This window comes from Alligator mississippiensis, chromosome 8 (genome assembly GCF_030867095.1).
Source record: "Alligator mississippiensis isolate rAllMis1 chromosome 8, rAllMis1, whole genome shotgun sequence".
NCBI lineage: Eukaryota > Metazoa > Chordata > Crocodylia > Alligatoridae > Alligator > Alligator mississippiensis.
The window spans coordinates 71,589,082-71,604,236 of NC_081831.1; the positions used below are offsets into that span (position 1 = coordinate 71,589,082).

The 15,155-nt window shown below is 42.7% G+C and overlaps 1 protein-coding gene across 4 annotated transcripts in view; it reads right to left on the bottom strand.

Annotated features, from left to right (window-relative positions):
* Positions 1-13,775, bottom strand: part of GRIA3 (glutamate ionotropic receptor AMPA type subunit 3) — a 216,799-nt gene extending 203,024 nt beyond the window's left edge. For 2 of the 4 annotated variants that reach the window (XM_019487777.2, XM_019487778.2), the window contains exons 1-2: positions 13,563-13,775; positions 12,204-12,362 (exon numbers count right to left, since the gene is read on the bottom strand). In XM_019487777.2, coding sequence (XP_019343322.1) covers positions 12,204-12,362; positions 13,563-13,647 — 244 coding nt within the window. In that variant the 5' untranslated portion in view covers positions 13,648-13,775. The remainder of the gene's footprint in view (positions 1-12,203; positions 12,363-13,562) is intronic. The other 2 variants (XM_006270988.4, XM_019487779.2) reach the window with 1 other exon arrangement.
* Between the last annotated feature and the right edge of the window lie 1,380 nt (positions 13,776-15,155).

Sequence of the window (15,155 nt, forward strand, 5' to 3'; positions counted from 1 at the left end):
AGCATCTGCACTACAGACCCCTCTCATACAGAACAAAGCCATGCAGCCTCCTGATCACTGAGCTGCTTTGATAATAATACTTTACAGTTCTACAGTACATTTCATCTGGGATTGAGACTGGCAGGGCACCTTGGAGATACTTAAACTGCTGCTGACTTTCCTGTACCCGGTATGTAGAAAGAGGATTCAGGACATTCAGGCACTTTTTGCAAAAGCTCAATATTTTAATATATATGTGGAATAGCTCAGCTCAGTCTCCGAGACACTGAAAGGATTAGGTCAACTCTGACATGCAATGATCCTTTGTCTTCTTGAAGGCTCAGTTAATGATCAATAAATGACACGATTTTGACTACCCAAAAGATTTGGGACACCTTAAGGAATTATAACACTGTAATTAAAACACTGATATAGTCTGCAGATAGGATCAAACACCACCCAGCAACCCACCTGACATGCTTTAAAGCACCACATAGTACAAAAAAAGGATTCCATATAAACAAAGCTTGCAAATCTGTCCAAAAGGATGTTACATGCACATTTGAGTGAAGGTACACGGCAAGACAAATCATTCCAGGGTAAAAGATGCTAGAATTGATTAATAAAACAGTACTTATTAACTTGGGGAATCTGCAGACACTACCAACAAAGCATAAACATTTTTTTCCAAAAAAGTTTGTCTTTGGGGAATTTAGCAAGTGAAGAATAATGTATCCAAATGAAGTTTGAAGGAAATAAAGAAGCATATTTGGTAATTACCCAAACTGAAATTAGATTGGGATATCAAGGTTGCTCCACTCTGCATGAAAAAAAAAATGGTCTCTTGACCACAGTTGGTTAAAGCAACTGTGTCACAAGTTTATGCAGAAGGTAAAGCTGTACTTAATAGACTGAACCAGACAAGCATAAACTTTCATGAACAAGAGCTCTCTTCATTGAATACTATGAAAGAACATGCCGAGGTTTGTTTAATCTATAACACAGAGCTTTTAGAGGAACATGGTCCACTGTCCTATTGGCTTTGTACTCGCTCAGAGGGAAAGTGCTATCTATTTCAATCACCAGTACCACTTTACCTATGCAGGTAAGTGCCACCAAGTGTTATTTGGCTCCCATTAAATTCATTGACAAAACTCCCGCTGATTTCAATGAGGCCAGGATTTCACCCAACCCTTCTGTACATCAAGTCGAGGTTGCAAAATCCAGAAACTGGAGCAGACATAGAAAACAGAAATGAGGGCATGGATACTGAGAAAAAAAACAACCCCAAACCGTTGCATATTTGAAAAAAACCACAAAAACCAGAGAAATGGAGACTAAGTGACACAGGCTAAAAGCTAGGTCAGCATTCTGCACTGAAAAATGCTTGATTTACGAGTGTTTCAGTTGAAAAAACAAAACCTTTCTTTGGCAGATTCTGCAGTCTATTACAGATACTTCTGAAGAACTCACTGCCATTTACACAGCAACACAACAGCGTGAACCTTTTGTGACATTCTCCAGAGTTTCAAAAGGAAAGCGTGTTTAACATTACACCGTGGGCCATTTGTTCTCAAACTGGTTCCACACTAGTTTAACTGCATGAGTTACTCTGCATTTACATGAGGGTAAATGAGATCAGAATCAGACTCAGCATGCCCATGGACCACCTGTGTTTTTTAATCTGTACATCTGGAAGGGCCATTTTTTTTATAAATAGTGCAGCAGTGAGATATAAGTATATTTAGGTCTCAAAAGTCCTCTCAAATTTGCTAGTATGCATCACTGCATGTGATTTACAACTGTTTCAAAGCACAATAATGCGCTAGTCAGTGAGGTGTTCCCAGTGCACATGAATGTATATTCTTCTAACAGAACATCTTAAGTGCTATAGAGCTTGGAAACTGTATTTAGTCTGGAGATACCCGAGTTAGCTCTAAATGAGATAGCCAGAGTAAAGTAGGCTAGACAGTAACACAGAAATACAGATAAGGTGATCTATGCTCCTCAACCCAACAAAGTCCAATTTTATGGACCCTACAGACATAATGCAAGGCTCACCTATTTATTCAGGGCTTTGTGGTCGACTGGATAGATTGGTTTGCAAACTCTCTCTAAATATGTGTGTGTGTGTGTGTGTGTGTGTGTGTGTGTGTGTGTGTGTGTGTGTGTGTGTGTGTGTGTGTGTATGATAAAAGGAATGCAAAAAAGTACAGGATGCTTCTTCCAAAACACAGCAAGTTATCTTCCTTCATCCCATTTACTGTGTGCCATTGGGAGAATATTTTCAGTGAAAAGTTTCTCTCATCCAAATAATGATTCAATTTTACTGAAATATTTCAGAAACTCATGCTGACTTCACCAAATGGTTTCAGTCAGAAAAAAATAGCATTTTCAAGAAAAGAAAAAAGGCCATCCAACCAAATACCCAAAGTGTTTCATGTCTACCTTTTGACTCAATTTATAAAAATGAAGCTTCACATTGACAGGTCAGTTGTGTTAGAAAAACTCTTTAAAGTTTAACAAAGTTAAAAAACCAAGGGTTTGTTTTGTTTGTTTGTTTTAAAACAATTAATTTTGGGTTGATCCAAAACTACTACTACTTTTTCCTTTTAAAATTTTCATAACTACAAATTAATTGAGCGGGGGGGGGGAGGGAAGAAGAAGAAAGAAAAAAAAAAAAATCAAACACCAATACAGCTATAACCATTAGGGTTTTGTGAAGCTTTTCAGTTGCTGATTCGATTCAGCAGAGATTCGGCCCAATTTGGTGGCAGAATCTCCAAATCGAATCAGGAGACCCTTTAATCTCTCTAAATTGAATCAGAACCCAGAGCGCTTGGCAGCAGACCTGGAAGTGGACCAGAAGCATTTCTGGTCCACTTCCAGGTCTGCTGGGGAGCGCACTGGAAGGGCCCCCCACCTCCTGGCTTGGCAACTGGTGGCTCCTGGATCTGGGGACCCCCGGGGTACCTCTGCAGCTGATTGCTGAGCCTGGGGGTGCCCCCCAGCGCACTCAGTGGTGGACCCAGTAGCGGGCCAGAAGTACTTCCAGTCCACTTCCAGGTTCACCACCAAGCATGTGGCAGGGGGGGGCGCTCCTGTGGGACGCTCCATCCAACCCCACCATCGCAGCATTCACGAGCCATGCCTGGTACCTCAAGGTATGTAGAAAAAACATTTAAAGCTGTGCCTATGGCTGAATCGCTGATTCTCCAAATCAGCATCAAATCTTCAGATTTGGATTTGGCCGAATCACATCCGGACAAAGATCCAAATCAACGAATCGAATCACTTTCCCTGATTCAGGCCAAATCTGAATCCAAATTGAAGACGACCCATTTCACACACCCCTAATAACCACTGCCGAAGCCAGAAGAATCAGGCTACAAGAAGCTCAGAGCCGTATTATACAAGGAACTACACAGAGGTAACGTTGCTGCTGAAGAGTAAGATCTCAGCTACTTAGGGCAGTCAAAATATATATTAGAGTTACCATTTTAGTTACCACTGTATCTATTAATTGTGAGCATGCTGGTAGTATGCTTGATGGGAAGGAATCTGAAGTAAACAGGGATAGCTGAGATTGCATATTTCTTCTTAACAGGCTAAAATATCTCATGCAGTCTTAGTCATGTTACCAAGAAATAGTAACACAAAGAGACATCTTTAGATAAGGATTTAAAAAGAAAAAGAAACAAAGCTATATTGAGGGCTCAGTCATGCAGTATTTACTCAGGCAAGACTCCTGTGACACTAGTGCATTAATGGTGTAGGGACAATGACTGAACTAGGGATCAAACACTTGAATAAAAAATATATACATCTGTGCACATCAAAGTATATTAATTTAAAGGGTGATTTACAATCCCTAACCATCGGCTCGATTTCATTTCAGATTTAGAGCAAGGCTGGACCTCAGATCAGTAGTTCACAAACCAAAGAATGCTAATTAGCTTCCATCTAACTATTGGGAGACAACAAATGCATATAAACTTCAGTTTGATGACTACCATGCGTCATTAGAAACTGAACTTGGTGACATCGATTATGAAGCCTCAGAAAAAAACAAAACAAAACATAATATCCTGCATGTTTTTCAGGAATTAATTTGACACAGCAGTCTAGTTTAGGTAGCTCAGGGTAGGCTCACCTGCTGAAAAAGTAAATGAATTACCTTAAAAATAGATTTGAGAGTCTGTATCATGCTTACAAACAGAGCCAGGTCATGATACAGCAACTGTGAAATTCTTTACAATCATTTGGTTACTCATTTGAAAAACAATTAGGCCCTGCATGGAAATACTGATTGAAAAGCACTAGTCCTGCCAAGGGCTGAGGGCCCCCAACTCCCCAGCTCCTATTAATTTAACTAGGAGCCAATGAGAAGTCAATGAGCTAAGTGTGCTCAGGGCATTGTAGGACTCGATGTTAGGTTTTCATGTCAACCTCTCAGCAGTCTGAGAATCAGGATTCTTATTGTCATGGTCTTCTGTGGGATTCATTCTTCACCACTGTGGTCAATAGGTGTTTTGTCATCTATCTGCTCAACAGCCAGACTGAGCTATAAGTTCAACAGCTGCTATGGTTGCTAACTGATAGAGACTCAGTAACCTAATCTGAGGGTCATTTCAATGCTAGAATTAGCCAACAAACTACATTTATGTTCTCCAATGGCATGGCATTGCGAACTCTATGCAGTACTTGGAGTCTCCCAAAGCATGACTAATATTTAGACATCCTTCCTCTGACTGACATCTCCGAAATGGAAGTCAGGAGAAAAAAAAGGGGAGGCAACCAGCCACAAAATCACTTGCACTATGTATCTTGCTAATTAACCACCAGAGATTCCTATTTCAGCACCATCAGCACGTCTGAATAGGGGAAGCCGGGATCCAGCAATGCCTCTAGTAGAGTTGGTTTCTCCTCCCAACAGTCAGGTAAGCATATGGAGTGCAGGTCTTCTTCCACAGCCCATGGAAGACCTGTGTTGTAGGAATGTAGACCAGGCCTTAAGTATGGAGCCGTGAATGTGGAAGGCAGGGAACTTTACTAATAAAAAGGAGCTCTCCTCCCTTCCAAGAGCTTCACAAATTTCAGGTGGAAAGCTGCAGATTTTTTCTTTGTGTAGCAATAGGCTGGTCCACTATACAGTTGGGATATGTGCAGTTCTGGGACCATCCTAAGGCTGTACATGTTATTTTGGCAAGGATGCAAAGGGCCAGATCCCATTCCACTGATTAGGCAGCTAAGTGGCACTTAGATGTCTAAGTTTCTCAGGGCGATTCTATTCCACCCTGCTCAAATCCTTGAAAAAACTGTTACCATGTCTACATTTGTAACATTTCCTCATTTTAGCATTAAGACTAGGTCACAAAAAGAAGGGAGGAGAAGAAAGATCCACCCCATCTTCTGTGTTAACTGTTTTTCAGCGACATGAGCAGGGGGACCCCACAGGGGGAGGCACAAGGAAACAGTGGCTGCTGCTCCAGTCAATAGGCTGCAGAAGTTTCTAGCGGAGGAAAGAGTTACTATTCTGAAGTAGAACAGGAACAACATTCAGCACGTATTATTTCTCTGTTATTTAGGGACAACCTCAGTTTCATGGCCATAGGCAGATGTAGGATTTTGAAAAAGGGGTGCAGATGGCGTGGCACATAATCACAGATAACACATTTCTTTCCAGTTAAACAGAAACTAGATGCTTTACCAATATGCTAGGGGTTTACACTATATTATTCATTTCAAGATCAAAGCCAAAACAAATATAAATTAATTGGAATGTGTACTAGTTTGCTAGATTATTCAATGTAAATAAAAAACAAAATAAAATTGGCAAAAACAGTCAAAAGAATAGTGTTTCATTAGTCCTGTAGTCATCACAGTTAAATATACATATCCTATTCAATTTGTAAAACAAAATCTAGTCTTCTTGAGCATCTTGACACTGCTTCCAGAACGTCACTGAGTCATTTCTACACCTGAGTTAGTTAATATTTCCACACCTGAATTAAGGTTTTTAACTAGAGTTAAAAACAGTGTCTGCAGGGATGTAAAATAGAATGGAATGTCTAACAGCAAAATAGCAGAAGAAAGAATAATCTGAATCGTACAACATCAAGGCCGTTAAAGGGGAGAGAGGGTAGAGCGAAGAGAGATTAGCAGGAATTAGGTTGATTATAATGAGCTATGAAGTCAACTGATTCCCTAAGCACAGCCTGAATAGAAATGCTGCTGCCCCTCCCAGGAAGTTGGTTCTGAAGTTTGGGTGGAGCAGGAATCAAAGGGGAGGGTGCAATTTTACCACTGCCCCCTGCCTGGATCCACCCTCAACCACGGGTGTATCAAATTCACAAAAATATAGAAGACAGAAAAAGACCCGCTTGTGGCTGAAAGCACTGATTATCTTGTAAAAGCTTCCACAAACAACGACATCGTCTAAATCATGATTCATATACCAAAATGTGAACATTAACCCTTTCCATAACAGACATGTCCCAGAAACAGTACTTGAAGATATTGGTTTTTTTCACTGAGTTCACTACAAAACTGTAACACTGACTTACCAATAACACCTGACCAGACTCTGCAATGAGCCTTAGCTAGATCTGTGAAACAGTCATGACCAAGTGGGCATTTTAAACTTTTTAAATAGGAAAACAGAAATTGCTGGATTGTGCAGAGAGCAAGAGAGAAACCACCTTACTGGTGTGCCTTCAAGAACTTCTTACAGGACAACCCCACTTCCCAAGCTCCGAAAGGTTTGGTCCAACGTCCACTAAACTTGTAGGAAAGAAACCTACTGATGCTAATAGATTTTTGAGCAGTTTCCAAGACCTCTCTCAATACATTCTTTTAAAAAGCCTTTTGCCCATTGCTCAACTCATCATAAGGGAGTCTCCATGTTCTTCTGAAACTGGATTGTTTTAAAAACTGCCAGGGATTAAAGTTCAACCCTTCCCAGGAGAGGGAGCTGTCTAGCCCCACTGGAATAAATAAGACCAGTTGTTGAGCTCTTCAGACCTTGTCCCAGAACCAGTGGAAATTGAAAGGCAGTCAGCAGGATTCTGTGTAGCATTCGTTTATTTGGTAAAGCACCATGCACACTTACAGAGCACAGTATACAAATATTTACTCAAATTGGATTTCTCCCTCAATCTGTACAGTATCAAAGGAATTAAATCATAACAACTAAAAAAAAAAAAAGGAGAGAGAGAGAGAAGAGGAAAGCTATTCTGTCTATTTTAAAATCAAATTAAAAAAATATTAATAAAACTTCATTTAAAACATCACGGTTCCTTGCTAACAATAATAAAAGCACCATAAGCTTAATGAGAAACTCTCTTCTCTTCTATTAAATAGTTATAACTTTTAGCTGGAAACAACTTTTTGCTGTCATTCCATAGACTCCAAACTACAAAAGCTTTAACAATTGATTGAACATGCTATTTTTCTTTCCAACAGAATGGTAAAATAGAATGATCCGTAATTTTGGAATTTCCATAGCAATAAAGCTATTTGTTTAATCTGTTTGGAACAAGATTATTTTGAAAGCACATTTCAAAGTGTTTTGCCAAGACTGAGGACTGAGACAACCCACAACCCATTCCCTATCAAGATAAGGAAGGCAATTAATTAGTCTTATAGAAACCCCCAGGGTTGGGCCTAAACTTTGCATGAGCTTGAGAGAGACAAGGGTAAGTCCTGACTGACCATTTTCAGCATCAGCGTCCTTTGCCAGCTGGCCAAAGAGAACAGAGATGCAAGGAACGCAAGTTGTCTTCCCACTGGCAACAAGAAATGCTGAGACATGCCTAACAAGAGAACATGTGCATGTGTGGTGGGGGGGTATGTGCTGGGGGAGAAGGAATAATATACGCAGGAAATAGCACCTGTTATCATTTCCGTTGTGTCTATTTCTATAATGATATTGAGGTGGCCAAAACCAGGTGCTGCTTCTATGAAATCTTATCATACTTAGTTTCAGAAGATTAAATACAGAAGAAGGGAAGTAGAACAAAAAACAATATTCAACCAAAGACACATGTGCTACACCCAAGAAAGTACCCAAACAAATAGTTAAATGGATCCTAGCAAATTAGGATAATTAGGTAATTATACTCTTCTTCCTCTCTCTTTGGTTTGTTAAAGAATGAATGTCTGTGGTAAAGATACTACACATCATCATTTGTTAAAATATAAAGAGAGACTCCTGGGTTTGAAAGATATAAGAAAAATGACTTAGAAAAATTAATGGGACAGGAATTTACAGCTGATAGGTTAGGTTGAGTTAGGAGAGGGAGTTGGTGGATTAATTCGATTCTGTAATCAAAGTCCTTTTCTCTCTGACACATCCCAACACCACCATTACATGATCAACAGATTTTTATAAAAACCTAATGCGTTCCCTAGAAAAATTCCATGGGGAATTACAGAAAGGTTGGGCTTGCTTCGCTAAACGTTTCTTGCAAACCGTACATAATCCAAGAGCACATTTGTTGGCTGTAAAGGTGTACAACAGCAATTTTTGCAATGACAGTGCAGAGAGGGAATATGAGATCTGTGTGCTAATGAGCTGACACTGCAGAGGCTAGAGCAATGTAGTATAGTACACTACAAGTGCAGACCAGAAAGACACAGGCAGGTTATTTCTAGGGAATATGATCTACGGAACCTGAAGCATAATTCAATAGTAACACTAACATACTCTATTAGAGGTTAGCATATGAACCTGCAACATGCTTCAGTGATGAAGTTATACATTTGAGCTGTTTCATGCAAATTATTTTGATAAAGACAGCTCACTCTGTCTTGAAGAAATGATGTAACATCTGTGTTTTACCTGCTTTTATTTAGATTCAGCTCAATATAGCTTCTTCAATTTTCGTTTTCTCTGCAGATGGGTGAGCGCGTGCGTGTCAAAATATGTAATCACTCCACAGAAACCCACCCATAAACTTTAACTCACTTTTCTTCTGAAAAAAAAAATTACATTCTCAGTGGAGTATTTGCACTCCCTCTCTATCTATGGAGATCATACATCTGAATAAACATCAGTGGATGGATAGATTCTGTAGACATATCTGTCCTAATACTTAAGCAGCGTATTCAGAGAGTAGACAGGGAAATCTGATTACGCAGTGTTTTAGCTGAGAAGGGAGGGGATTAGGACAGAGACTTTCTTGCCTGTGAAGGAATGTGCTCCCTATTTGAGGTTTGGCCAAACTGACCCCCTCAGAGGTGGCACTTCAGAAGAACAAGTTTTGGGGTTTTTCAATCTGCAGAGGCTGCCTGTGGAATGCACCTCAAAAGGGGTATCTTTTTCCGCTGCAGGATACCTACCTGTTCCAGGCATGCATGCACACACCCTATACCTGCAATCAAGTACTCCAAAACAGTGGAGCAATTGAATGCAATGGTTTATGGATGCTAACACACATGCTTGAGCAACACACAGGTCTTGTCACTCACTGCCCCCTCAATTTCTTGCCAGCGCACCCTCCCAAAGTTAGGCACACCGACTCTCACGGACAGTGGCAGCCTGTGGAGTCGCTGCAGGTTTCTTTCCTATGGATCACTGCCAATTGTAAGTTATTGATCACAAGCCTGGGTGACAGCACTTGAGACAATTGATTCTTATTTTCAAGAGGATTCAAAATGTTGTCAGAAGAGAGTTCTCTCGGTTATATGCCAGCACCCTGAAATTATCTACTACTCCATTAAGAAGTGATGATCTGATTGGGAATACTCAGGCCAGACAGCTTTATATGTTAGCCATGTAGTGTGATCAGCCATTAGGTTATCCCAGTGGATTGGTATGTATGAGCATTCTGACTTTCAAAGATAATTGCCTGCAGATCTGAAAAGAATGACAGCTCTTCTAGTTATTTATCTGTAGCTGTAAAGACCCAAGTGTTCAGTGGGATGGATTGTAAGGAGTATTTTTTTTATTTACAGTATATTAAACTGTTGGCATAGCTACTGACAAGGTCACCTTTTCATTTCCTTTCATCTATTTATTTACCCATGCTTACATATTGTTTAATATTGCCTTGCAGATGGATATCCCCTGTACTAAGGGGTCTCCAGGGATTTAACTTTTTCCAAATTTCACTGCACTAATATCTTCACTAGAATATGCAGCACCATGCTCAGATCAGTATGGAAAACCAACTCGCACGTTCCTAAATTGCCATCACTTTTGACTAGACAATGTCAAAAATCATTTCCTGTTGGAAGATTAGGAATACACTAAATAATACATTGGCTGTTTTTGAATAGGAGTATGGTTCACTTATCTTAGAGGGATCTGTAAAGTAGTACTGATAGAAGTTAAAAAAAAACAATTAATAGTTAATAACCCTACCAGATTAATGTATTTAGTTTAAATCCATATAATTGATATTTAGGAAACTATGTTTGAGATACAGCCTCTTGAAGGGATTACACTGATTAAGGATTAATAGTCAGATGTTTGTCGTAAAAGCTGTTGAGGAAGGATAGGATTAGTACAATAAGATGCAAAATACAGACATAAGATTTGGTACCTTTTAACACTTTGCCAAATATCATAATTGGGTATTATATAATATTTTTTTAAAAACTTGTAAAAGTCCTAATCCAAAACCCTTCAAAAGGCTAGGGCTCCACTAACAGAAAGGAGTCACATGGGGTATGCATTAGAAGGGCAACCCATGTATTTTGCAAAGATTTCCTTACAATATACTTTTAAATTATTCTGTTTCCCACAAAATATTTTGTATGTGAAGGAGGATAAATTATATGGTTGTCTGGCCTTTCTAACAAAAAAATAATGTGTTTAAGTCATAAGGAGAGAGGCTGCATACAATCTGTTGTGCCATAAACGAGGTAAAGTTAAGGGTTTGCTCCTACAAAATTAAAAAAAAGTCAAGAACTGGCACTGTCCTAAACTTTCAAATTCTCAGTTGACAAAATATTACATAATAACGCTGTGCTTTTTTCCAGAAAACTTTTACTGTACCAACTAGGCTTCTTATTTAGTGTACAAAGTTCTCTGAGATTTTAAAACAGCAGTTGGTACATTGTATTCATAAATTCTAGGTCATACAGACTAATCTCTGTACAAACTGCATAGTATATCAATGCATCTACAAGCAGAGCAGGGCAGGGTGGTACCTTAGAGACTTAAGTTGTGTAGAAATTCATAAGGTTTCGAAGGCACCAGTTTCCTTTGTCAGATGCTGTAAGTCTGATAGAGCATCTGATGAAATAGGCTGTCACCTATGAAAGCTCATGAATTTCTGAGCAAATTAGCCTGTAAGGTTCCATTCTGCCCTGCTTTCTGCTTGACTCCAGACTAATACAGCTAATACCTCTGTCTACTCATTGAATTCGTACATAGTTACCTAATGGTAACTATCCTTCCATTTGTGAACGTGCTGCGATTATGTTTAAAGCCATATACAAACTTCATTCGGATATAAAAATCACAAAATAAATGTTTAAGAACTTCTATAGATAATGTAATGCTTTTTAAAATGCAGAACCCATGCCAGCCTTCCAGAAAGGGGGCTTATTTTTCAATTCATACAAATACCCCTCAAAGCCATATTTTGAATTGATTACTATTAAAAAAACCCCAGTGAAATGCAAGCACTGCTTATACTGAGCAATGTTTCATAATGCTAAGATCCCTTGCTTTAATAGTATTCATCAGTTTGTGGTCTCATTGGTTTTTATCAAGATTTTCAGAGTAGGAAAGAAAGCTATTTTAAGACAGAAAGAGGTCAGTAAGCCCATCCACTTCTGTCTCTTCAAGGTCACTTGCAAACAGCCTTTTCCATGTTTTATTTCTTACACTGTAGTACTTGTCAAATTCTGCTTTTTCCTACAGCTAGGCTGTAGCCTTAACAAGAAAGTGGTATGTATCATCAGCACAGCTCTACCAACCCAAGACCACACATCATGCTTTTATAAATAATCTATTTCATCTCTACAAAGGAAACAAAAAACCCCCTAAACATTGACATTTTTAAGGGAAGAAATATGGTAAAAAACTTTCCCTGCAATATTATCTAACCATACAATGCCCTAAAACCATTTAAACCTGTTGTCATATGCACATTTGTTGCACTGCAATCTATGAAGTATTCATCCGAACTCCAATATATCAGGGAGCAGTTCAAAAAAATGCAACCAGGAACCCCAGTGCGCTAAATTAGGAGAAACATATATTTACTTACAAGCATTAGTCACTGAAAAACTGTTGGAGGAGTCCAGGTGGTCTACATGATAGTTCAAATGGAAGGGCTTTTCTGTGATATTTTGGTTTGTGTTGTATAACTGCACAGCAAATCGAAAAGCACTGTGCTCCTGAACAGTATTTCTCATGAAAAGTCCGCCTACAGGGAAAAAAATACAAGGAAAAAAAGATATCTGAAAATGATTTGTTAGCAATATTGCGTAGAATAAGATACATGTACATAAGGGCCACATTAAGCAACAGTGAAGAGAACAAGCTACAACGGGCATGCACATGTAAAATCTGCACACAGCATATGCATTAAACATATACTCCAAGATTTTCAAGCCTGAGTCCTTAAAGTCAAAGCAAGCTGTAGGCACCTAAAAAATAATTTAAAAAGTGTCCTGATATTCATGTATGGTAAAGAACACCCCCAAAATTACACTGAAGGCAATGATAGCTGTTGGGTCTTTCAAAGCGACACCTCTAAAAATCAGGCCACTTTTATTGAGGTGCTTAAATATGGATTGGCAGCCTAACTTGAGGAGCCTGGGTTGCTAAAATTCGGCGGTGCCCTAGACAAACCTCACACATATAGATATAGCGCTAGTGACGTTTCACAGTGCTGTGAGCAGCCTTTCCACAGACTGCCGCAAAGGTAGGAGAAAAATCAAGTTTAACTTGCTTGTTCTTCGACTTCCAGCACAGACCGTCACACCTTTAGCGCTCGCCTTTATAGCTTCATCTATACTGTTAACCTTTGGTGCCCCTCACCATTTTCTTTGCCACGTACAATGTTTTCCCTTCGGGGGATGATATCACAGGAACACAGGTCAATCCTCTCTGTCATTAGCCAGGCCAACACATAAAAACAGGCGTCCGGGAATGGCTTGGAGTCGCCAAGCCCAGACGCAGGGCACGGCTTGTGCAGCTAAGCAGCAATCAAAACTACATGACGGGCCCCGTCCCCCTACCCCGCTGGTGACATTGGGAAGCAGTCAGGCGATTGATTATTTCAGCGATGCCTTCGCTTGGTCCTCCCAAACCAACAAAGCCCCTCTGCCTCTGCAAATGGCCCACGGGACCTGCCACCGCCGCCTGATTCAGGGGTTACAATAATCAGGCAGAAATCCCCCCCCAAAAACAAAAAAAAACAAAAGGAGGGGAACTTCCATGGGATCCTCACCCAGCAAATCTCCCCCCGCCAGCCCCCCTGGCATGCAAGGAGCTGTCCCCTAGGAGCCTCTTCAGGGGCCGGGGGGGGGGGGGGGTCTGGGGCTTCAAAGTCCGCAGGGCAGAGTTGGGGAGCAAAGCCCGAGGGAGGGAGGCGACAACTCGGCTCAAGTTGCCCGCTTACCGATGCTGATGGTGTTTGGGAAGCCGCCCAGAGCCTCCCCCAGCAGCCCCGCCAGCAGCAGCAGCAGCAGCGCCCGCTGCCCCATGGTCTCCGGCGCCGGCGCTTCGGTCCCTACGAGGCGAGCGGGCGAGCGGGCATGGGCGAGGATGCCCCCGGCTCGCAGCCTCCTCCTCTTCACCGCATGGGCTGCGCGCCCGGCTCTCCCGCCCCGTCTGCACTGCACCCCCCTCCCCTCCCCTCCCCTCGCCTCGCCTCGCCTCGCCTCGCTCCCCCACCGCCGCCGCCGGGAAAGCCGAGCGCTGCCGCCCCCCGCGAGGGATCAAAGTTGGGCGGCCGCCGGCTCCATCCTCTCGCCGCCCCGCGCGCTGCAGCCCCGGCCCCGGCAGCGCGGCGCGATGGAGGGGAAGCGCCCGGCCTCACGTGGACCAGCCGTCCCCGCTGCCACTGGCCCCTTTAAAGCTGCATTGCCTCGGCGTGTGCGTGTGCGTGTGCGCGAGTGTGTGTGTGCGAGTGTGTGCGGGTGTGCGAGCGCCGGGGGAGGAGCGCGGCCGCCCCGCTGGGGCCGGGGCTGCGGGGAGGATGCCGGGGCCCAGCCCGGGGCAAGGGCAGCCCCGGCACGCGAGCCCCCACCGGGCAGGCACCCGCTGAGGGGGGCGGGCACGGGACGGAGGAAGAAGGGGGGTCTCCGTGGAGTCTGAAGTGGGGGAAAGACGGAGAAAGTAGGAAGAAGAGGGGTCTTTGTGGAGCCTGAAGGGAGGGGATCTGCAAAGCGGGGGAAGACACGGAAAGGTGGAAGAGGAAGGGGTTTCATGTTGCCTGAAGAGAGGGGATCTGCAAAGTTGGGAGGGGGGAGACATGGAAAGGAGGAAGAAGAAGAAGGGTCTTCATGGAGCCTGAAGGGGTGGACAGCATGGAAAGGAAGAAGAGGGGTCTTCGTGGATCCTGAAGGGAAGGGACTGGCAAAGGTGGGGGGTAGACATTGGAAAGGCGGAAGAAGAAGAAGGGTCTTCATGGAGCCTGAAAGGTCGGAAGACATGGAAAGGAGGAAGAAGAGGGGTCTTTGCGGAGCCTGAAGGGGGGAAGACCTAGAAAGAGGGAAGAAGAGGGGTCTTTGTGGAGCCTGAGGGGAAGGGAGGCGGGCAGGGACCTAGGAGAGAGAGGGAAGCCACATGCATAAGGAGGGAGCGCTGCCAGCAGCTGGGGTGGCGTGTCACTTAGAGATTTCTGAGGAGGAGGAAGACAAAGGCGGTGAGGAGAGAAGAGGGGATGAGGGTCCCATGGGCGTTTTCCAGGGAGGCTGCCTGCTTCCTTTCCCTGGGAGAGCTGGTTTCATTCATGCCTGATGCCTAGAGGAGAAGCCTCCTTGCCGGGGACCAGCACGTCCTGGCTGTGAGGAGTATCAGACCCCTCCAGACTGAAGCTCTAGAGGAGCAAACCCAGTACCATTTTGTTGTTTCGTCTCTCGCACGTTAGCAGGAGGAGAAACACAGAGCAACTGTCCTGAGCAAGCAGGATGTTGGATGGCCTACACAGCAGGCTGCGAGATGTCAGACAGTCATCCCATGTGGCCTGTCTGGGCTGCCCTGTTCCTCA